Raw genomic sequence first — 24,697 nt, 5'->3', positions numbered from 1 at the left:
CTTCAGCGAGGCAGGGAGGGCACTGCACCATTAACAAGAGTGGCATTCGTGGGAGGGAATCCTCTGCCGATGCCCACGGGGAATTGCATGAAGCTCAGCCGCTGTTTTTCCTTCCAGCAGGCGAAGGCTTTCAGGTGCCTTTGCAGGAGTTTTGAAACACAAAACCAGCAAATCCAGGAAGAAAAGGCCAACCCACAGAATAGGTGTGAGCCGTGCGTATGTACGTGAAGGTGATAACACCACAAGGGGGTGGAAAAAAAAGGAAAGAAATATTTATTTTATATTTTTTTTTGTACTTGTACACAAGTAAAATAAAATGCATCATCTATATATATATCTATATTCATATTTATATATATACTGCAGTCTTCAGTGAATGAAAAGGGAGCATTCTTTAACAAATGCCTCCTCCTCCCAACCCAGTCAAGTGGAAACGAAAGGAGGTTAAACCTCAAAATTCAGAAATGTACATATTAAAAATGCCACTGACGTGATTCTCAGCAGATGGGGAAAAAATGTGCAATACCCGATTTAGGACTTCAAATTACAAGTGACAATTTTGGGGCGAGGGGAACATTACAAAGATGTGCGGGGGGTGGGTGGGGTTGTAACTCTTATTTTTCTACTCTTTCTTTCTTTCTTTTTTTCTTTTCTTTCTCTCTCGTTTTCTTTCTCTTTGGGAAAAGGGTAATTCCAAGGACAAAAGGCAAGATCAACCCACCAAAATCAAACATATAAAATTCCAGAAGGAAGAAATAAATTATTTACACCTTTTTTGTTGTTGTTGATTTGTGTGTGTGTGTGTGTGTGTGAGAGAGAGAGAGAGAGAGAGAGTTTATAAAGGCATCCAGTAAATGTTTAGCATCACAACGTTTTCTCTGGCCATAGCTTCACCTTCTCCTTCGCAACCTTTGGGGCTGAGGATTTGCCTTCCCCCCCACCTCCTGTTTCCATCTCTGAAAGCGGAGAGCCCCTCCTGAAACCAAAAGGCTGGATTTCAAGAGAAGCAGAACAGACTCCACACGACGGGGGGCAGCAGAAGGCTTGGGAGGACTGGGGGGCTGGGACTGGCACTGGGAGCCGGCTGTGCCATGCGGCACTGGGACCTGGACTTATTCCTCCTAGAACATCCCTGCCTCCTTTTGGTCGGGGTGGTGGAGGGCTCCACGGGACCCGGGAACTCAGGTTTCAAGTTGGTCAAGGGGGGGTTGACGGCGCTGGGGTACGTTCCAAAGGGCGAATCGTTGATGTGCTTGTTGCTGCCATTTTTGGGGAGATCTGCCTCCTCAACTTGATGCTTGGTTTTGGCCATGTTTTCCTTATCCTTGAGTGGATTGTTAGGGGAAGCCTGGTTGCTGTGAGAAGAAGGCCCCGCCTTGGCTTTGGCTTCATAAATGAAAGATTTATCCGTCTCCGGCTGGCAGCATTTCCCCACGTTGTCCTGGGGATTGAGAGTGGGGTCTGCTGTGGGCAGTTTGCCGGACCTGGTCTTGGTGCTGAAGACGCTGGTTCGGATCTGGTTGAAGGAGTCGAGGCAGCCTTCCAGCTCGGTGCTCTGCAAGTGCTTGAGGTCCCTCCCTGCCAGATGAGCAGGTAAGTGGCACTCCAGTTCCGAGGAAGACCCTTTGAACTGCTTGAACCAATCCCAGAGAGACCGGGCCTGGCAATCGCACACCCACTGATTGCCGTTGAGCCGCAGGTACTGGAGAGACCCCAGGGGTGCCATCGTCTCTCCCGTCAGCACTGTCAAGTTGTTATTAAAAAGGTACAAGGTCATCACTTTCCCAAGGTTGTGGAATGCCCGGCGATGTACCACGCTCACCCGGTTCTGATGCAACAGCAGCCTATCCAGGCTCACCAAGCCTCGGAACACATTTTCCGACAAACTCTTGATTTTGTTCCCGTGCAAAAACAAATAGGTGAGGTTAGCAAGATCCAGAAACGTGTCATCCAGAAGCTCCTGCAGACTGTTGTCCTGCAGGTAGAGATACTGCAAGGAAAAAAGACTCCGGAAGAGACCCGTGGACAACTCCAGGAGCCCGCAGCGATCCAGGTGCAAAGTATGCAGGTGGACGAGGCCCTGGAAAGTAGAAGGATCGATGGACTTCAGGTTCACGTTGTCACTGAGATCGAGCTCTTCCAATTTGTCAAGCCCATAGAACGCCCCGGGTTCAATAAGACTAATATTGTTGGAGTGGATCCAGAGAATGGACAAATTGCGGCAGAAAGTGAAGCTGGTGGACTGGATCAGGCTGATTCGGTTGTTGTGTAGGAAAATCCGCTGAGTCTGGACTGGGATCTCAAGGGGGATGGCGCCGAGCCCTTGCTGCTGGCAGCTGATGGTGATTTTGGGTTCACTGTAGCACACGCATGCTCCGGGACACAACTCCACTTCTGATGGGAAGTTCAAGCACAGCACCAAAATCAGCAGTTTGCTTCCTGAAAAAAAGGTCCCAAAGGAAAAGGGAGAGAAAGAGGAGGAAGAGGCAGATTAGATCATTCCTGTAGACCGACAGGCCATTTGTCATTCACAACAGACAGGTTTGAAAGGTACCACTCGAAAAAGGCGGAAACTGCACCCAGTCTAGACAAATGTGAATAAAATGGCTTCAATCTGATCAAAGAGAGAAGCAACCTGGAATTAAGGAGAAAGTTCCTGACAGCGAGGACAATTAACCAGTGGAACAGCTTTGCCTCCAGAAATCGTGGGCGCTCCATCACTGGAGGTTTTTAAAGAAAAGGCTGGACATTCACCTGTCTGAGATGGTAGAGGCTCTCCTGCTTGAGCAGGGGGCTGGACTAGAAGACCTCCAAGGTCCCTTCCAGCTCTACTCTACTCTACTCTACTCTACTCTACTCTACTCTACTCTACTCTATTAACATGAAACATTCAATTCCCTCAGTCAATATTAGCAACAGATTTTGAAAAGAGAAAAAAAAATGACAGGTATATCGCTTACCCCGGGGTCCCCAACCCCAGGTCTGAGGGCTGTGAGCTGTTTGGAACCAGGCCGTGGAAGCGGGTGGTGACCACACAAATGCACATCTCCACTTGTGTGAGCAGCAGGCGAGCTTGTGCACGCGCACACCATTCGCTTGAGTGGCAGGTGGCATGCCTGCCGCTTGCACAAATGGAGCTGAGTGTGTGCACTTGCTGGCCACTCATGTGGAACCATCCCCCCCCCGGTCCATAAAGCCAGAAAGGTTGGGGAACTTTACCCCATTGTTTGCCCTTGTGCAAGTTTAAGTCATAAATTGATTTTTATGAAAAGTGACGGGATTTTCTGCCGGGAGGATATCACAGAAATGTTTATTACAACTCAAGTATCTGGAGCATCTAGAATAGAATAGAATAGAATAGAATAGAATAGAAAATATGGAATGGAATGAAATAGAATAGAATAGAATAGAATAGAATAGAATAGAATAGAATAGAATAGAATAGAATAGAATAGAATAGAATAGAATAGAATAGAATAGAATAGAATAGAATAGAATAGAAAATATGGAATGGAATGAAATAGAATAGAATAGAATAGAATAGAATAGAATAGAATAGAATAGAATAGAATAGAATAGAATAGAATAGAATAGAATAGAATAGAATAGAATAGAATAGAATAGATAGTTTGAAGGGACCTTGGACATCTTCTAGTGCAGCCCCCCACTTAAGCAGGAGAACCTATACCGTCTCAAACAAGTGTCCAGTCTCTTCTTAACAACCTCCAGTGATGGAGCGCCCACAATTTCTGGTGGCAAGCTGTTCCACTGGTTGATTGTCCTCCCTGTCAGGAAGTTTCTCCTTAATTCCAGTTTGCTTCTCTCTTTGACCAGTTTCCAACCATTGTTTCTTGCCCTGCCCTCTGGTGCTTTGGAGAATAACGTGACCCCCCTCTTCTTTGTGGCAGCCCCTCAAATACTGGAACACTGCTATCACGTCTCCCCTATTTCTTCTTTTCTTTAGTCTAGCCAAACCCAATGTCAAATACGCAGCCTGACTTCCGGATTTTCCTAACTCTGGACTCCAGCCATTAACCTGTTTGTCTTTCATCTTTTTTCCCTGCCTGGGAGGGACAGAGGAAAAGAAAGTTTTGCTGAAAATCCAGCAGGAAGAAGGATAATTGGTGGGGAGAACAACCCATCCCCATTTTGTAAAAAAAAAAAAACATTCAAAAACTTTTGCTTTCGTTTTCATTTGGGGGGGGCTTCTTCTTTCATCTTCTTGTTTGTTCTTGAAAATGCAAGTTTTTTTGCACAGCTGCTGAAGGTCTGGATTGCCCCCCCCCCCGTCTGAGAAGGGGGCTTCCCTCCCTTCTCCTTCGGGAATCGAGGCAGAAGGTGCGACACCCCCCCTCCCCCAATTTGTTTTAACTTTTGTACTGGTTGTTTTAAATACCCTGTAAACCGCCCCGAGTCCTTCGGGAAAGGGCGGTATATACATCTGATAAAATAAAAATAAAATAAAAATAAATCTGGCCTGGCCTAGCTCTGCAGTTTTTTGTGGTTGGATCGAACCAAATCTCCAGGCTTGGGAGTTGAGCTGCCTCTCTTGCATTCCAATGTCACACAAAATTAAATCACAGAAAGGGCCGCTGGAGTCACACCCTCCTCCCGGAAAGCAACAGCCCAGGTGACCTCAGCCTCTCCGAGGGTCTGTCCTTTCCTTTGCAAGGGAATTTCCAAGCAGTTCATTTAGTGGCTGTTCAAAGTTACGACGGCGCTGAGGAAGTTGACTTATGAACCATTTCCCCACAGGGGCAACATTTGCAGCATCCCCACGATCGCGTGGTCAAAATTCAGACGCTTGGCAAGTGACTCAGATTTATGACCGTCGCTGTGTCCCAAGATCACCCGATCCCCTTTGGGGACCTTCTGAGAAGACAAGTCAATGGGGAAGATTGACCTAATAGCCGGGGTTGCTAACATATCCAAGGCAGGGATCCACTGAACGACTGTGGCAAGAAAGGTCGTAAAATGGGGCCAAAGTCAACTTAACAAATGTTTTACTTAACCACAGAAATTTTGGGCTGGATTGTGGTCATGAGCTGAGGACTACCTGTATTTAGTATTTCTTAACCGCCCTCTCCCTTCAAAAAGGGCCCTCAGAATCGATGCCTGTCGACCAGCGTTTTGGCACTTTTCAGATGTTTGGACTTCAACTCCCAGAATCCCCCAGGCAGCGAGGTTGAGAAACTCCGCTTTGGACTGCATGCAGACAATCTCACAGTGGGCAGAGAGGAAGTCCCTAAAGCAAGGCTTATTTTTGCAGGATCCCTTTGGGGCAGGGAGCTATGGATTCATTTGTGCGATGCAGCCCGCGAGGTGGGAAGGTTTAACTACGGTTTTCTGCCGGAGTTAATTAACTGGATCCTGTTTGCACAACACGCTAACCTCTGCTGACCCAGTTTAGCATGCCATGCAAACTAGAGTCCAATCATAGGAGAACAGCTATTTTTGCCGTGACCTTGAGAGAGCAGAAAAAGGCAAGCACTTGGCACCATGCAAGCAAATTGCAAAGGCGCCCCAGCCTTCCTCCCGGGGACATTGAGGCTTTTTTCTTAATGAAAAGAGGGAACAGAAGCCAGCAGGCGATGCATGTTTAGCCTCACAACAACCTGGATGGGTAGCTAGTCATAAGAGCAAACAGCAGACAGAACTTGGCAACGCTGTAAATCATAGAACATAGAATGACAGAGTTGGTAGGTCATCTAGTCCAACCCCCTGCCCAACCAGGAGACCCTATACCATTTCTGACAGAGGTCAGTTCAGTCTCTTCTTGGAAGCCTCCAGCGATGAAGCTCCCACAACTTCTGAAGGCAACTTCTGTTCCACTGGTTGATTGTTCTCACTGTCAGGGAATTTCTCCTTATTTCCAGGATGAATCTCTCCTTGATCACTTTCCATCTGTTATTCCTTGTCCGGCCTTCAGGTGCTTTGGAAAAGAGGATGACCCCCTCCTCTTTGTGATAGCCCCTCAAATATTGGAATGCTGCTATCGTGTCTTCCATGGACCTTCTCTTCACTACAAGCTTCAACCAGGACTCGCCTTTGAGCGTGTGAAGCCCTCCAACTTCTTCACCCCACTGGCAGCTGACCTCTTCAGTGCAGATTGGTGAGGTAGGAATAAATCTGGAGAGATCTCGAGAGCCTGCTGGGGGAAGCTGGTGAAACGGGCGCTATAAATCTCCCATCAATAATTTATGATCGTTTGCTCTGTCAATATTAAAAGATATGGCTCAAATATTTTATTGGGGCATTGGGAACAGCACCGAGGAACGGATAAGAACGAAGGCGGTTCCCTCTTTCAGGCAATCAGAAGCTGGAAACGTAAACCACCACGGTGGTCTCGTCATCATAACCCCCTTGGTGTGCTTAATGAAGCCAGCGAGATCTCTTCGGAGAAGAGACGGCACCTGCTCAGCAAACGGGGGACAATTCGTGCTGAAGATTATTACGTGCTTCCAAACCCCTCAAGGCTGAGCACTTGGATCACGCTGGTGACACTTGCGGGCTGCTTGTCATGTTTCGACAATGCTCCAGCCCATTGCATGGAGCAAAACAAGGCACGGGTTCCGAGTGCCCAGCTGACAGCGCATCACAGGGAGAGAGGCGTCTGTTGGGAAATTAAAGCCATTCTATCCAGCGGGAGGGGGAAGTGGGGGGGGGGGAAGATGCCAAAAATGCAAGGGAAGACAAATCCTTTGGGAGATTGGTGAGTCACGCTAGGCATTAGGGCCGGGCGTGTGTGGGAAACAGGGTTATTCTCCAGCCTTCCTCTCCTCTGAAACAATGGATGGAGCCTGATAAGGAGAGAAGCAACCTGGAATTAACTTCCTAACAGTGAGGACAATCAACCTGTGGAACAGCTTCCCTCCCACCAGAAATCATGGGTGCTCCATCACTGGAGGTTTTTAACAAGAGACTGGAGAGTCACCTGTCTGAGATGGTCTAGGTTCTCCTACTTGAGGCAGGGGGCTGGACTAGAAGACCTCCAAGATCCCTTCCAGCTATATGCTGATTGATCGATCGGTTGCTGGAACAAATTTACTATAAACACTCAATAGTTTAGCAGGATCTCTGTCTCCTGCGTCCTTTCCAAAGACAACTACGTCTCATTATTCTAGATGCTATTTTATTCCAACTTTAGCGTTCTAGTCATCCATTTTTAGTATATGGCTTTGCTTGTAGGTGTTTCATCACCGGAGGTTTTTAAGAAGAGATTGGACAGTCACTTGTCTGAAATTCTTTTTAATTAATTGATTATTCTCTGGGAAACGGGTCCAAGTGGCTCTTTGAGTGTTTAAGGTTGCCGACCCCTGGTATAGGGTTCCCTTGAGCAGGGGGATGGACTAGAAGACCTCCAAAGTCCCTTCCGGCTTTCTTCTATTCTATTCCATTCCTCCTATTCTATTCTATTCTATTCTATTCTATTCTATTCTATTCTATTCTATTCTATTCTATTCTATTCTATTCTATTCTATTCTATTCTATTCTATTCTATTCTATTCTATTCTATTCTATTCTATTTTAAAAAGAGGCTAGACAGTCACTAGTCTGAAATGATATAGGGTCTCCTGTTAAGCAGGGGGCTGGACTAGAAGACCTCCAAGGTCCCTTCCAGCTCTATTCTGATTCTGATTGGGTAATGAGGGCATCAAACTCCACATGAGGCTGGCAAATCCTGGGACTTTTCATTTGGATCTTTCCTCCATGCTTCCTTGTACAGGTTGTCCTCGGTTAACAACACTTCACTCAGTGACCGTCTGAAGTGTCAGTGGCACTGAAAAAAGAGACTTGTGACCATTTTTCACACTCAGGACCGTCGCTGCATCCCCCATGGTCACGTGATGGTCACGTGATCAAAATTCAGAAACTTGGCAACTGACTCACATTTATGACGGCTGCAGTGTCCCGGGGGGGTGTCAGGTGATCTCCTTTTGCGACCTTAGGACAAGCAAAATCAATGGGGAATCCAGCTTCACTTAACAGCCAGGTGACTAACTTATCAACTGCAGTGATTCACTTAATGACTATGGCAAGAAAAGTTGCAAAAGGGGGCAACTTAACAAGTGTCATTTTGCATCAGAAATTGTGGCAATTGTAGCCGTACATTGAGGACTCCCTGTATCAAGGTGGCCGGAATTTGGCTAAAAGGGCACTGAGATTCGCACTGGTGAACCCAAAGCTGACCAACACATGCAGCCTGGCTAAAAACTGCATTGGACACACGACGTGCCATGTTCCAACAATTCCGGGCCTTGCTTAACTTGAGGATCTGGTGCAGAGAACCTGCTAAGACAATGGCTGGGTTCCCACAACCACCTGACCCTTGGTGGATCAATCCTGAGCTACAAATATTCTCCTTCATTAGTCTAATTCCGTGGTGGCGAACCTATGACATGCGTGCCACAGCTGGCACGCAGAGCCCTCTCTGTGGGCATGTGTGCCATCGCCCCAGTCCTAGGCCTTCCGCTGGGTTTTATAAAACCTTTTTGCTTCACCACCCTGTGCCAAAAAAAAAAAAAAGATTCAATCAATCAATTTCAACTTCTCGTAGGGAAAAAAAAAGATCTCGCAAAGTTGGAATTGATTGATTGAACTTTTTAGTCCCAGCCAGTCTGCCGTTATCACTGCAGCCACGCCCACCCAATGGGCCAGGCCCACCCGGCCCCCGATGATACATAAGTGGGTTTTGGGTTGCAGTTTGGGCACTCGCTCTCTAAAAGGTTCGCCATCACTGGTCTAATTTGTTTGGGCATCTGGGATTGGGAGCAAGTTTTTATTACAACATCTTTCAGAAGTGGGGGACATTTTTAAGGGGTTAAGCCACAGGTTCCCAACCTTTTGGGCACTGGGGACTGGTTCCATGGAGAGAGGTTTTTCCATGGACCGGAGGATGCGTGGTTTTGTGGGCTGCCTGCATTCCACGGATGGGGCTTTCTTTGTTTTTGCAGACCGGTTGCTGGCATGCCACGGCCCGGTACCGGTCCACAGAGCGGGGGTTGGGGACCCCTGGGTTAAGCAAAAAAAAAAAAAAGGGGGGGGAAAGAGGTGCTATCCCAGAAGCCTATTCTTCAACTGAGCAGCCAACCCCTTCATGCTCTGCTTCAAAGGTGCAAGGCGTTTCGGGTGTGTTTAATCAATTGTGGCCTGTTCAATAAACCATGGTCAGGCAAATCATGATTCCACATGACCTAAAGTCTCCTCCAACTGCTAAAATGCCTGAGGAATTGGCGAAATACTGGCTACATTCTGCCATCCATGCAACGAAAACATGCCTTTTTTTTGCCTCACTTGAGAAATGCCAAAAATGTTGAACTACTACATGTTTAACAGGGGTCTTCAAACCTGGCCCTTTGATGACTTGTGGACTTCAACTCCCAGAATTCCTCAGTCAGGCACGCTGGCTGAGGAATTCTGGGAGCTGAAGTGCGCAAGTCATAAAAGGGCCAGGTTTGAAGACCCCCTGCGCTATAGCATGTTATATGAGCACCTTTCTGAGGCTGGTTTTTAAACTATTTGGACTAAATATCCCCTTTCCTGCTCTGTTGTTCTATACAAATCCTCCGAATTACAACCGTTTATTAAGCAGCATCCCCGTGGTCATGTGATCAAAATTTGGACGCTCAGTGACTGACTCACATTTATGACGGTTCCAACGTCCCAGCGTCAACATGGATCCCTTTTTGTGACCTTCTGGCAAGCAAAGTCAATGGGGGAAGCCAGATTCACTTAACGACCATGGTACTAATTTAACAACTGCAGTGATTCATTGAACAACTGTGGCCAGAAAGGTTGTAAAACGGGGCACAATTCACTTAACCAATGTTTTGCTTAGCAACAGAAATTTTGGGCCCAGTTGTGCTCGTAAGTCAAGGACGACTTGTCGAACAGTCCCAAACTGACTCACAAATAAGCTATTTACAAGCAGCTGCAATACCCCCAAGATTTGCCCTAATGACCCCCCCTCAAATTTAAGGACCACTATTTTAAGCCAACAGGTTTGACATCCTTTATGTTAACATAAGTCACTTTGTGATCATTTCATTAATCATAAGACACAGATTTCCCCCCCCCCCTTAGTCAATCTTTCTCCGGTTTGACACTCTCCAGATGTGGGCCCACAAATCTCATGACAATAAAGCTGGGTATAAGGAGAATTGAAAGCCAGGCATCTGCAGGGCACCAGATGGGCTTTTAACTGCTGGTGTTTGTGTGTGTGTGTGTGTGTGTGTGTGTGTGTGAAGACACTTCCTTGCAGGCAACAGAGCCAAAACACTTGCAGAATGAATAGGTAAGGGCAGCTGATGGGAGCAGGCCATGAGTAACATTGTGTGTGTGTGTGTGTGGTGGGGGTGTTTTGGGTGTACAAGGGTGGGAAAACACACCACAGGGTTAGGACACTGCATGTTCCAGCTTTGAGCCATAAAATGTTGGCACTCTCGAAATATATATGGCCAATCACACCCTTTCCTTTTTAGGAAACATCATATAAAGTGCAGATGTAAGAGAAAGACTTGCCAGAGGGAGAAATGGGAGCCTAGCTAAACTGAGATTCTCAGTCAATCCAGGTCATGGTTGTGTGTTTACATATATATATATATTAAATACATGAACCCAGAATATGCTGCTGTTTGCTAAATATTAAGAATGTGTTTTATATATGTGTGTGTGTGTGTGTGTGTGTGTAAAATTTTTTTTTTGGATTTGTCCCGTGTTTGGGGCCTAGCAAGGTATTCTAAAATACTTAACAAACACTACACACACACACATACATACACACACACACACACACACACACATATACACACATATACACACACACACACATATATATACACATATATATATACATATATACATACACACACACACACACTCTTAATATTTAGCAAACAGCACCATATTCTGGGTTCATGTATTTTAAAAAAACAAGTAATAATTAATTTCTATATTATCATAATCAATATGTTAGTTAACTGCTCAATAGTCTTCTTTTTACTAATATATAATCAATGTTATATAGTACATATCATGTTCCTTTCTCTCTAACTCGTTTTTCTAGCCATTGATAAAACTTAAACCATGTTCTGAAATACGCTGAGTCTTGTTTCTCTTTTATCTTCAGTGTCAATCTTTCCATTTCTGCACAATCTAAAATTTTCTAAATTAGTTCTTCTTCCGTTGGTAAGTTTTCATTCTTCCAAGATTGGGCAAATACAGCTCTTACTACTTTCTCGTCCTTCTTGAAAGGGCACCTTTGGGACTAGCTACACTGAGTTTATACCAACCCTGCACCTCTCTATGGCTTTCTATCCTTGTTAACCCATCCTGGCTTCCCCGCTTTGCACCTCCTCCATGGCATAAGTATGCCGGCGTTCCACTTCCTGATGTCTACGAGTCACTCAACGTGATAAGTCCTGGCTGTCCTCAGCTCACTGAGGACAGGGCTTTGACTGCCTGGTCGAGATCACTGTCTTGACTTGGTGGACTTGGTTTTGAACTGGGCCATCATTTCACACTGCTTCTCCTTAAGTGCCAGGGTTAACCTTTAGCCATCCTCTATAGGTCTTCTCTGAAACAGGTTCTTACTAAGGTCAGGAGATCTTATTTCCAAGGAACAGAGGGAAATCCGTTGTTGCAATTTTAGGTACCATATGCCAGGGCTTTTCAACCAGTGGTACGGGTACCACCTGTGGTACCTTGGCACCTGGCAGGTGGTACGCGACTATCCTAGACAAGTGGTAGAGGGGGAGGGGAATGAGCTGAACCGGTGGCAGCACCGCACAAGCCTGAGCGAGAGACGGCTGGAGCTGCAGGGCTGTCAGGGCTCAGCGGAAGCGCCAGGATCAGCACCAGGCTCCATCCGGAGCTCGGCACTAATCCTGGCACTTCTGCTGAGCCCAGAAGAAGCGCCGATCAGCTGGAATGTTGCAGCATCTCCAGGGTCTTGTGATTTACATTTAGATGCTTGGCAACTGATTCATATTTATGACGTTCACAGTGTCCCAGGGTCATGTGAAGTGACCAAAACCTGCTGCAACCACCCAGCACACGGGGAGGGAATAAAAACCAAATACCCCCATTCCAAATCCTCAACAGAAATGCTCCCAACAATGAAAACCTTGGACAGGAGGAAGAGCGCCGCCGGGCACTCTGAGGCTTGATGGGGGGGCACTTTTTCAGTGCCATTGTAACTTCGAACAGTCACTAAGCAAACTGTTGTAAGTCGAGGACTACCTGTACTTCATCCCTTTTTTTCCTTTTTTTTTTTTGGTCATCAAGTTTTTGACCCCTTGCTAGGCGACTGGTGGTACTCAGATGTTGCCATATCCTAAAAGTGGTACAATGGGTGAAAAGGTTGAAAAGCCCTGCTTTAGCCACATCCCTGAAGCCTTTCAATTACTCAGAATGTGGAGCCATGAGAAAAGAATCCTTCATCTCCCTTTCCACTAGCCCCCAGGTGCTTGTCACATTGCCAGACATGGTGATTGGAGGAAAACCCCTGGGGGGATCTCTCACAGGCATACTTACAATAGTTCATTTAGTGATTGTTCAAAGTTACAACGGCACGGGGAAATGTGACCTAGGACTGTTTTTCACACTTAAAACCGCTGCAGCATCCCTGTGGTCACGTGATCCAAATTCGGAGGCTTGGCAACTGGCTCATATTTTTGACGGTCGCAGTGTCCCGGGGTCATGTGATCCCCTTTTGTGACCTTCTGACAAGTCAAATCAATGGGGAAGCAAGATTCACTTAACAACCGGGTTACCAACTGCAGTGATTCACTTAGCAACTGAGTGTTGAAGAACCCTGGTGGCGCAGTGGTTAGTATGCACTATTGCAGGATGACTCTGCCCACTGACAGGAGTTCGGTCCTGACCAGCTCAAGGTTGACTCAGCCTTCCATCCTTCTGAGGTCGGTAAAATGAGGACCCAGATTGTTGGGGACAAATAGGCTGACTCTGTAATCTGCTTAGAGAGGGCTGTAATTCCGGGTGAAATTCAAGGTGCTAGTGATGACATACAAAGCCCTACATGGCGTGGGTCCGGATTACGTACGGGAACACCTACTGCCAGCGTCAACATCCCTCCGTCCTGTACGCTCCCACAGAGAGGGCCTCCTCAGGGTGCCACCGGTCAGAGAATGTCGGCTGGTGACCCCCAGGGGGAGAGCATTCTCGGTGGGTGCGCCAATCCTTTGGAACCGCTTACCAGCTGAAATCCGGATGGCCCCTGACCTTCGCTCCTTCCGGCGTGATCTAAAAACTTATCTATTCCAACAAGCCGGCCTGGCCTGATGGATTTGGGTTTTAAAATTATTCTTACTTTATTGCTTTATTGTATTCTTACTTTATTGCTCTGTACACCGCCCTGAGTCCTCCGGGAGAAGGGCGGTATATAAATCAAATAAATAAATAATTTTTTTGTCCCCAGGCTGGGAAACAGCATTGACTTGACTGATCAGCCTGACAATTGGGGCCAACTGCATACCAGAATAACAGAGTTGGAAGGGACCTTGGAGGTCTTCTAGTCCAACCCCTGCACAAGCTGAAGCACAAAGTTCTACCCCTTTCACCCCAAACAAGAGGGTGCTTCATATTTGAATGGCAATGAAAGCATTGTGTAAGGGAATGCTTGGAGGTTGAAAAAGAAAAGAAGCATTTCCAAGAAACATGACAAGGGAAGACTAGATGGATAGTTCATCCCTATTTGGTATAAGAGCCTTTACTGCTTCAGTTAAGCAATTAGAGAGAAAGAAGCTGCAATGATTTAGTGAGACTCCACCTTAATGAGTTCACTAATGAACGGCGGCTGGGATGTCACAGATTCCATTTTCAAGATTCTGCCTCCAGACTCTCTTTTTTCCTGGCATTAAGAGTGATTGATGAAGCTCCCTGGGAATCTTGCCTCTCCATTCATGAATTGCTGGGGCTTGAGAATAGTGTCAACCTGAAGGCAACCATTATCTCATTTGCTGTGGGTAGATTACACTCAAGCCTGCTGTCCCCGGGGCTTACAAGATGGTTTCAGAGAAACTGAAACAGGCTCAGAGAAGGAAGAAGAGGAAGGTGGGGGGGACCAGAAACAAGTCCTATGATGGAAAATGGAATATGGCATCCAGGTCTGGTCGCCGTATTATCGAAAAGATGCTGAGACTCTGGAAAGAGTACAGAGAAGAGCAACAAAGAGGATCAGGGGACTGGAAAGTAAAACATATAACGCTGAGCTTGTCGATCTGAAGGTCGAAGAAATTAAATTAAGAAGAAATTAAACTATACCTAGCCCCAACTAAAACCAATAAAATGTTAAAAACATATTAAAACCCCTTATCATCAGTCCAGGTCGGCCTGTTGGAAAAGAAATGTCTTAAGGTCACGACCTTATGTCTTAAGGACCGGAGGTCAGGGGCCATCCGGAGCTCCAAGGGGAGCTGATTCCACAGGGCAGGTGCCCCCACAGAGAAGGCCCTCCCCCTGGGGGTCACCAGCCGACATTGTCTGGCCGACGGCACCCTGAGGAGGCCCTCTCTGTGTGAGCGCACCGGGCGATGGGAATTCGTTCCCGGCAGCAGACGGTCCTGCAGGTATCCCGGGCCTAAGCCATGTAGGGCTTTATAGGTAAGAACCAGCACCTTAAATCTCACCCTGAGAGCAACCGGTAACCAATGCAGCTCACGCAGGAGGGGTGTAATATGGGAGTATCGGGATGCTCCCATCACAACCCGCGCGGCCGCATTCTGCACCAGCTGAAGTCTTCGGGTGGTCTTCAAGGGCAGCCCCATGTAGAGAGCATGGGCAACAGAGCTGTAGATCTTTATGGTGGGAAATTGGGAGGGGGGAATCGACAATTGAGGAAGAGCAGAGTGTCTTGGAATCCAGTTTGTGCCGGCTGCTGGCATCTTCAAGGCTGGATTGTTTGTGCACAGATGGACCATGAGGGAGGCTAGGGGAAGCCAGGGCTTTGAGTTCTGTATTTGCGTGCAGGAATATTAGATTCTGCTTTACTCTACTGCAACCAGCATCTCTCAGTAAAAGTGCCTTTTTGCTTCAACCAAATGGAGTTGAGAGTTTTACTTCCCTGAGAGATCAGACTGGGGCAGGCCTGATACCTGTTCTTTAAGTTACATGAAGTCAGGACAAGGAGCAATGGATGGAAACTAATCAAGGAGAGAAGCAACCTGGAAATAAGGAGAAATTTCCTAACAGTGAGAACAATTCATCAGTGGAACAACTTGCCTCCAGAAGTTGTGAATGCTCTAGCAGTAGAGGTTTTTAAGAAGAGACTGGACAGCCATTTGTCTGAAATGGTATAGGATTTCCTGCTTGCGCAAGGGGTTGGACTAGAAGACCTCCAAGGTTGTATTCTGTATTCTGTATTCTGTATTCTGTATTCTGTATTCCATTCCATTCCATTCTATTCTATGCCAATTCCACCCAAACCCTGATGCCCATTTGCAAGCTAATGGATGACGAAGGGAATCTTCTCCAGCAATTCTTCCTGTTCCACCAGACTTTCATTTTTGGAAAAGAGGAATGGTGGCTTGCTTTGTTTTGAAGTGAGTTCACCTGCCTTGAAAAAATATCTGAGATGATGGGAACATCCTGGCACCCCAGAAGGCTAACAAGGGTTATAGCCTTTGCAGCATCCCCATGGTCACGTGATTTACATTTGGATGCTTGCCAACTGATTCACATTTATGACAGTCGCAGTGTCCCGGGAAATATAGAATAGAATATAGAATACAAAATAACAGACTTGGAAGGGACCTTGGAGGTCTTCTAGTCCAGCCCCCTGCCCAAGGAGGAGAACCTATACCATTTCAGACAAATTGTCCTGCCTTCAGGGGCTTTGGAGAACAGCTTGATCCCCTCTTCTTTGTGGCAACTCCCGAGATATGGTTTTAAGTGTGAAAAATGGTCATAACTCACTTTGTTTCAAAGCCATTGTAACTTCAAATGAACTGAACTGTTTTAAGTCAAGAACTATCTGTCTGTATCCATAATGGCCTCTTTATAGTTCCCCCATTTTTCTTTCTTGAGAGGGTTGTTTACGATTGAACCCATAATCTACTATGCAGCTCTGACTCTTTTCAGTTTTCCTCCTCTGAATGTCATGAATTCCACAATAAAACGATTACTTTCTCTCAAAGGGCCGAGCACATATCTTCAACCAACCCTTTCCTGTTGGTGGAGTTTATGTCCAAAATGGCTGGGCCTCTCTTCTTTCTTCTGACAAAGGAAGAGATCAGCAATATAGGCCAAAAAATATAATAATAATGGTTGGACTTCTGACTCTTGACAGATTTAGATTCCCAGCAGGTGCCAAGATAATTGGAATCCATGAAATCTCTTTGAAAATCTGGTCATTTGAAGCTGAAATATCTCCTTGGTATCTTCTGCCTGCCTAAGGTAAAGGTAAAGGTTCCCCCGCACATGTGTGCTAGTCGTTTCCAACTCTAGGGGCCGGTGCTCATCTCCGTTTCAAAGCCGAAGAGCCAGCGCTTGTCCGAGGACGTCTCCGTGGTCATGTGGCCGGCATGACTAGACGCCAAAGGCGCACGGAATGCTGTTACCTTCCCACCGGAGTGGTCCCTATTTTTTACTTGCATTTTTTACGTGCTTTCGAACTGCTAGGTTAGCAGAAGCTGGGATGAATAACAGGTGCTCACTCTGCTACGCGGCACTCGGGATTCGACCCGCCAAACTGCCGACCTTCTGATCGACAAGCTCAGCATCCTAACCCACTGAGCCACCGCGTCCCTTCTGCCTGCCTAGATGATGTATAATAATCTCCCAGAATAAAATTATTTTGTTTCTCTCTCCTTTTATTCTTACTCAAATACTTTCAACATGAATTCCATATTCCAGTTTTTATATATATAATATATTATATAGAGATAGAGATAGAGATAGAGAGATAGAGATATAGATATAGATATATACACATATTTATATAGATATATAGATATATACACACACACATACATACATACATATATACACACACACCCCTTATGTACTTGCCACAGTACAAACACAAAGGAGTAGGGCTAAGTTGTAAGGTTATGACATGCACTTTACGACCATTTCCTGTCATTAGGAGCAAAGGCCTATTGATCATATATAGTCTCCCAGTGTGGTGGAATGTTGTCTGGATTCCAGGAGGGAGGGGCTGCTTTTCACAGGCAGCGGAACTTGGAATGTCTGGTAAGCAGGAAGAGAGTAAAGGAAGCCCCTCCTTAACTGTTCCCAGAGTAGATCTATAGTGATGCAATAGTTGTTTTAGTCTGGCAGGATTGATGTCAGGCCCCAAGAACCAAGAACAACATGTGAAGTTTCCTTTACTGTACTCCTCCTATAGAGAGAATCCGCTACCTCTTCATCCTCTGGGAAGAAGCCCCTCCCTCCGGGGGATCCAGATTACTGTGCCACACACACACACACACGCACATACAGTAAGAGTTCTACAGGTGTTTATTCAAACCCCTCAAACAGGTCCTCGGAAAGCACCCGTTGTGCAGGCCTGGATTCCAAGCTTAGCACGGCAAGAGTCAGTGGGTAACCGAGTCCAACGGGCACACATAAAGTCCAGGAAAGCAGTCCAGGAGTCAAACACATCAGGATACACAGCACGAACACACAAGCACAGAACTGGGCATGTTGCTCCAGCAATGCTCAAGTCCTCAGGGCAAGATTAAGTAGGCACTGTGGTGCTGCCTCCTCGCATGTAGTTTAGCTGACTGGTATTGTGCCTGTTTCTTCTCTGTTCTACATATCCTTGGATCAGGAGGTGTGAACTCCAGTTCCTCCTCATTGCTAACAGGTTATAGCTGCTCCCGGTCCTGGCCTGGAGCCTCCTGGCCAACTCACTGTAGCTGTGGCTCAGCCTCAGCCTGTCCCTCCTGAGGCTGCTCCATCAGGCTAGCACTCTCCGAGCCCCGATCTTGATCAACACTCGGCTCCGTGCTTTCCTCTGCATACTCAAACTCTCCCTTTTCCTCCAAACTGGCGTCCAGAGACGGGTCTGGAGGTGGATCCATGAGAACTATATCCCATCACACCCAGTCCAAATTCGGGATGATGCTATACTACCTTGGCATTTCTTTTCTAGCAGCAACTGCTTATGTTCTTCACTCACGAAAAGCACAAACCACACAGTGTGCATACGGCAATCCTGGAAGTGCTTCCCTTCAATGGACAGTCACAGTCCAGCTTCATTCCTCTCCCTAAAATCAAACAGAGCCTTTGTTCCCTGTCTTGCCAGTTTGGAACAAGCGATTCTATGACAGGGAAGTGCTGCAAAAGCCACACATTCCTCTTTCTGTCGTTCCCCTCACCCTTCCTGGCAATCTTCTCCCAGAACTCTGTGATGAGAAAGTACATTTAACGAGAGTGGCTCAAATCAGAGGTAATCCAGATCTGCTTTTCTCACTGCTAATAAAATTATTAATGATTTAGCGGTGTGCAAAGGATGGTATTAAGCAGAGTGCGAGCATGAGACTATAAGCTCACACCCTGGGTACAAAATGATGTACTATTTCTGTACTTATCTCCTTCTTCCTGTAGGGAAGAGGGTAACTGTATCCCAGCGATCTGGAAAAGGACCAGTGGCATACCCACATTTTTGGTTTCCAAGTTATATTTGACAGGCCTTCCAGGATGTGCGTCATTTGGAGGACTTGGATGAACTTGCTGTCCCCAGGAAAAATGAGATCCAGAAAGACCTGCCTTTGCTATCCTGTTGGGGACAGACATTGCCTTAAATGTTCTGTCAGATCTGCCATCTTCAGATGGAAACCTCACTGGCATCTTGCCATCAACTGCTAGGGGAGAGGGGAGCAGAAATAGGCAATTGGTGTGTAGAGTGTAGAGATGACTTAGAAGGACTTTTGACAGAAACCAGAGGTATGAACCAGCTTGTTCCAGTCTTCAAGGCCGCAGAGCCTGAGAAAGGTATGTGGATTGAACCAAACACCCCAGCGGTTCCCAAAACACGTAAACAGCTCACCATTGGTCGAAGATGAACTGGACAAGGGGGGGAGGGCTGGGATAAGGGGAAAAAGTTTTTAACCTTTTGCGCAGGCACTTTAGTACTGACCTGCTTTGCTGCAACCACTAATCTCTAGTAAAAGAGCTCATCACTTCCATCAAATGGAATTGACAGTCTTTCTTTCCTAGGGACCTAGCTGGGGCAAGCCTGACGTGTACAGATTTAATTGTACAGATTTAGGCAAAAAATCATGGATAATGAATGGTTCATCGACCGTATAGGAAGCCAAGTTGATTAAATCAGCGAATCGAAATTAGGTAACAAATTAAATTAGAAAGTGCATTCAAAGCACTGGACTGACTTAGAAGTCCATGAATTGATTCAGATAAGCTTTGCTGTGTTGCACATATTTATTCTCCTCAAACTGATGGGGCTATCAGAATTGGATCAAGGTTGAATTTCTAAATCAAGGCGAACGTCCAGGCCAAATATACATCGGCCCAGTGATTCAAGTCAGCGTCAGCTCTGCCGTCTTTGGCTTGGTGCCTCGCTGGCATCCTGCCCTCAACTGCTAGGGAGAAGGGGAGCAGATGGGCAATAGACATGTATGGGGCATAGGTGGGGGAAAAGGAGGGGGGGCTGATAAGTTTGACAGAAACCAGAGATGCAAGAAAACCAGCCTGGCCCAGTCTTCAAGGCCATGAAGGTGAGAATGGAATGTGGATTGCTCCAAACATCCAAGCCGGTTCTCAAAACATCTATGCAGCTCACCAATGGCCAAAGATGAACTGGTCATGGGGGGGGGGGGAGGGCCGGGACAAATGGGAAGTTTTTGTAACCTTTTGTGTGGGAACTTTAGATCTAGCCTTGCTTTTACTACAGCCAGCAACCCTTAGTAAATGTTGTGATTCAGGGTCAGCCTGTGGGTTCGGCAGTTGGGTCAGATGACTCAGAGGAGGAGGGGGGTGTTGAAGAGCTTGCTGAGGGGGTTGAAGATCTTGCTGATGAAAGCCCTCAGCCAGGCCCCTCACACCTGGTCACGACGGAGACCCAGCTGTGTGAGCCTGACAGTGTGGATGAAGATGACCCACAGCTGGCCCTGTTCAAGGACGCCCAACGCAGGAGGCAGTCAATCAGGAGTAAACAGAGGAAGGCAATGGGGCACCTCGGAAGGAGGCAGAGAGAAGCCACGCCCTGAACTGTATAAAAGGGGAATGCGTGGGAGGGCTGGTTTGCTGAAGGCAACCGCTTGATTAGTTCCTGTTTCATAGCTCCTGTTTCATGGTTGGTGTCTTGTTTTGCTCTGTTTTATGTTAATAAATTTGGCAGGCTTAATTCCAGCCTCTTGCCGTTTGTAAAGGGGTTGTCCCTGCCTTTTCTGCAGGGCCAGTAGCAGGCTGGTACAGAACAGTAAAAGAGTCTATCACTTCAACCAAATGGAGTCGAGGGTCTTTTTTTCTTAGGGATCTTTCCTGGGGCAAGCCTGACTCGTTTTTTCCAAGGAGAGGAACTTTCTGATGAAATTCTCCTAGGACAGGGGTCAGCAACCTGAAACAGTGAAAGAGCCACTCAGAACCGGTTCCCTCACAAAAGGAAAAACTGGGAGCCGCAAAAACTGTGTGCGCATGCGCGTACATGCGCGCATGCGCAGAACAGGGTTTGACTGAAGAGTGGAGCCAAGGCGAGATATGCACCTACCCTGCATATTTGAATTGATTGGTTGAACTTTTTTAGTCCCACTTTTTTTTTGATGGCAGAGGACTGGGAGCCGCAGGAGACGGCTGAAAGAGCCGCATGCGGCTCCGGAGCCGCAGGCTGCAGACCTGTGTCCTAGGATATGTCTGGTATGCTTACAGTTGTTTCATGATGCAGTGGCCAAGTGAGGCAGGAGTCGGTATCGATCTTTCATGGTAGAGTCCTCTCTCTAACAGCAAGCAGCCATCTTCATTAAAGTTAAGCTGCTTATTAAACTTACAAGCGTCACTTAAAGCCGCCATGAATCTTGGTTCAGACTGTCCGAGAAGCTAGAAATAGTTAGGCTGATGAAAGTAGCAGAGCAACTTTTCCTGGGAATCGTTTTCAAAGACGGCTAAGCCTTAACACTGACAGCAATCAAACGGAGCGAAGTTCAACAAAAATTGCTTTAAGCAAATTTCAATCATATTGAAAACAAGTTTCAAAAAACAGTTAGAAAAGGGGGGAAGCTTATTTTAGCCAGCTTAGAAAGATGGAGTTTTAAATGTAGTAAAAAAACCCCAACAACTTGAAAATAGTTAGAAAAGGGGGGGGGCTTATTTCTCAGCAGCATAGAAATGCAATTTCTTTTTCTCAGTGGCCACCAATTTTGTTTTCCTACATTTTCCCTACGAATAGGGCAGAGTTCCCCAACCATTCCAGCTTTGGGTACCAGCATGTTGGTGGGGTGTAGAGGAGAGGGGATGGTTTCATGTGAACGGCGGGTAAGTCAGCACGCATGCAGCTCCATTTGTACGAGTGGCAGGTATGCGCAAATGGAGCAAGTGCATGTCTGTTGCTCATGCAAGTGGGGATGTGCATGCATGCGCTTTTGCATGCCACTTTGGGTGGCCGGGTTCTCAACAGCTCATGCCCCAGGGGTTGGGGACCCGTGAAATAGGGTTACCATTCTGGGACTGTAAAATTTGGATGACCACCAGGGGGCAGCAACAGAATACCAAACACTTGCTGCCATGGTGAGGTCATCTTGATATTTACAACCCAGATCAGGTAGCTTTTGTGAACATCTCATTTTGGGTTGTTTTAAGAAGATAAGGAAAGGGAGCCACCTGGGTATCTGGTTACCTTCAACCAAAGGAGTATTGTCCAACAAGAATGGGATAATAACCACCACGATTCCAACTATCCTTGGGAATGACTCAACAGCAGGGCAAAAACGTCATACCTACTCTAAATACTCAGCTGACTGTGTGGCCAATAGGGGCCGGTGCTCATCTCCATCTCCGTTTCAAAGCCGAAGAGCCAGTACTTGTCCAAGGACGTCTCCGTGGTCATGTGGCCGGCATGACTAGACGCCAAAAGGCACACGGAACGCTGTTACCTTCCCACTGGAGTGGTCCCTATTTTTCTACTTGCATTTTTACGTGCTTTCGAACTGCTAGGTTGGCAGAAGCTGGGATGAGTAACAGGCGCTCACTCTGTTACGTGGCACTTGGGATTCGACTCGCCAAACTGCCGACCTTCTGATCGACAAGCTCAGCTTCCTAACCCACTGAGCCACCGCGTCCCTTTTATTATAATAATAATTTATGCTATTTAGAAGGCTACCAATTCAAAGAAATTAAAGGAAGGAGACAGATGAGAACTCAATCAATCAGAATAGAGCTGGAAGGGACACTGGAGGTCTTCTGGTCCAGGGGTCATGAGCCACTACCAGGCCGTGGCATATTCACAACCGGGCTGCACAAGTGGCGGGCCAGCATTCACGCACAGCCCAACCTGTGCAAGTGGTAGGCACCAGCGTTCCCACCCCCACTCCTGTGAGAGGCAGGTGCTGGAGCTCGCAGCCCCGAGCTTGCTACCCACACAAATGAAGCTGCCTGCAATTAGTGCAGGTTCGAGTCCCACCAGGCTCAAGGTTGACTCAGCCTTCCATCCTTCCGAGGTAGGTAAAATGAGGACCCAGATTGTTGGGGGCAATTAAGCTGACTTTGTAATAATGCCACTTGGGGTGTGTGTGTGAAAGCCCTAATAAGCAGGCATATACATAGAATGAAGGCTACTGCTAAGCTTGTAAGCCGCCCTGAGTCTTCGGAGAAGGGCGGGATATAAATGGAATTAAAAAAAATAAATAAATAAAATAAGCTGTGTGAGTGCACGTCCCTGCCCCTCGCACAAAACCACCCCCTCTTTCCCTCTTCCCCCCACTGGGCTACCAACCCGGAAATGTTGGGGGAAGACTGTTCTAGTCCAACCCCCTGCTGATGCAGGAGTCCCTACACCATTACAGACAAATGGCTCTCCAGTCTCATTTTAAAAACCTCCAGTGATGAAGCACCCACAACTTCTGGAGGCAGGCTGTTCCACCAGCTAATTGTTCTCACTGTCAGGAAATTTCTCCTTAATTCCAGGTAGTTTCCATCCATTGTTTCTTGTTCCGCCTCCTCCTCCTTGTGGCAGCGTCTCAAATACTGGAGTACTACTATTATGTCTCCCCCAGTCCTTCTTTTCTCTAGACTGGCCATACCCAAGTCCTGTAACTGTTCTTCATATGCTTTTGTCTCCAGGCCTTCAATCATCTTAGTTGCTCCTCTTTGCAATTTTTCCCAAAATTTCAACATCTTTTTTGTAATGTGGTGACCAGCCCTGGACTGCAAGGCGATCAAACCGGTCAGTCCTAGAGGAGATCAACCCTGACTGCTCTTTAGAAGGCCAGATCCTGAAGCTAAAACTCAAATACTTTGGCCACCTAATGAGAAGGAAGGACTCACTGGAGGAGAGCCTAATGCTGGGAAAGATTGAGGGCAAGAGAAGAAGGGGACGACAGAGAATGAGGTGGCTGGATGGAGTCACTGAAGCAGTAGGCGTGAGCTTAAATGGACTCCAGAAGATGGTAGAGGACAGGAAAGCCTGGAGGAACGTTGTCCATAGAGTCGCGATGGGTCAGACACGACTTCGCAGCTAACAACAACGACCAGCCCTGGATGCAGTCTTCCAAGTGTGGCCTTACTAAGGCTTTATAAAGCGGTACTAATACGTCATGTGATTTTGATTCTGTGCCTCTGTTATACAACTCCATTGCCCTACATTTAAAGGACCCGCAACAAAAGTCACAGGGGGTTCAGAGGCACAAAATCCACCTTATCTTACCCCAGACAAAGATGTTCTGTCTCTAGGGTGTCTTATGAGCTACAATAATTAGAAGCAGAGTCTGTTCATTGGCAATCTCCTCACATTCAAGAATACTGTGGACCCAGCCCGGTTCTCACGCCATCATTCTAGCATAAAGAAGCAAAACTCAATTCTTGTTTAAAGATAAGGCAGGCTTTGGATAAAAAATATGGATGAATAAAAGAACAAATGGGCAGCATTTGAAGAGAGATAGCTCTGGACTTTGTTCTAACAAGATGCTTTATTAGCTCATACAAAGATCCCCTACCTGTATTTGTGCAACCTACTCTGTGGCACCCAACCAGCCGAGTTAGTTTATAGCTAAATTGATTGTGCCAATCCAGAAAATGGAAAGATTTAGGACTTAAGTGAAGCATATGAATGTGGTCACTATGCCATAGCAGCTAGTGTAGGTTCAAGACTACACTATGGAAGCCCCTAGGGCAGGGGTGGGGAACGATGGCCCCTTGATGGCTGCCTCAAGAATTCTGGGAGTTGAAGTCCACAATCATCAAGGGGCCATCATTCCCCACCACTGCCCTTGGGTGTCACAATCCCTGTGCCAGATCCACCGCCTAGGGGAATAAGGGGAGCTCCAAGCCTCACGATATAGGAATAGAATAGAATAGAATAGAATAGAATAGAATAGAATAGAATAGAATAGAATAGAATAGAATAGAATAGAATAGAATAGAATAGAATAGAATAGAATAGAATAGAATAGAAAATATGGAATGGAATGGAATAGAATAGAATAGGATAGAATAATGGAATGGAATGGAATGGAATGGAATGGAATGGAATGGAATGGAATAGAATAGAATAGAATAGAATAGA

General features: G+C 46.6%; 1 protein-coding gene across 1 annotated transcript in view; it reads right to left on the bottom strand.

The window, feature by feature from the left end:
- Nucleotides 1-997: 997 nt before the first annotated feature.
- The window catches only part of RTN4R (reticulon 4 receptor), a gene marked incomplete at both ends in the record, with an annotated part of 142,792 nt that continues 119,092 nt past the window's right edge, over nucleotides 998-24,697 (bottom strand). The window contains one exon of the mRNA XM_081339320.1: nucleotides 998-2,439. Coding sequence (XP_081195446.1) covers nucleotides 998-2,439 — 1,442 coding nt within the window. The remainder of the gene's footprint in view (nucleotides 2,440-24,697) is intronic.

Source organism: Vipera berus, assembly GCF_964194415.1.
Source record: "Vipera berus genome assembly, chromosome: 14".
Classification (NCBI taxonomy): Eukaryota; Metazoa; Chordata; class Lepidosauria; order Squamata; family Viperidae; genus Vipera; species Vipera berus.
This window is presented reverse-complemented; position numbering and strand designations above follow the sequence as displayed.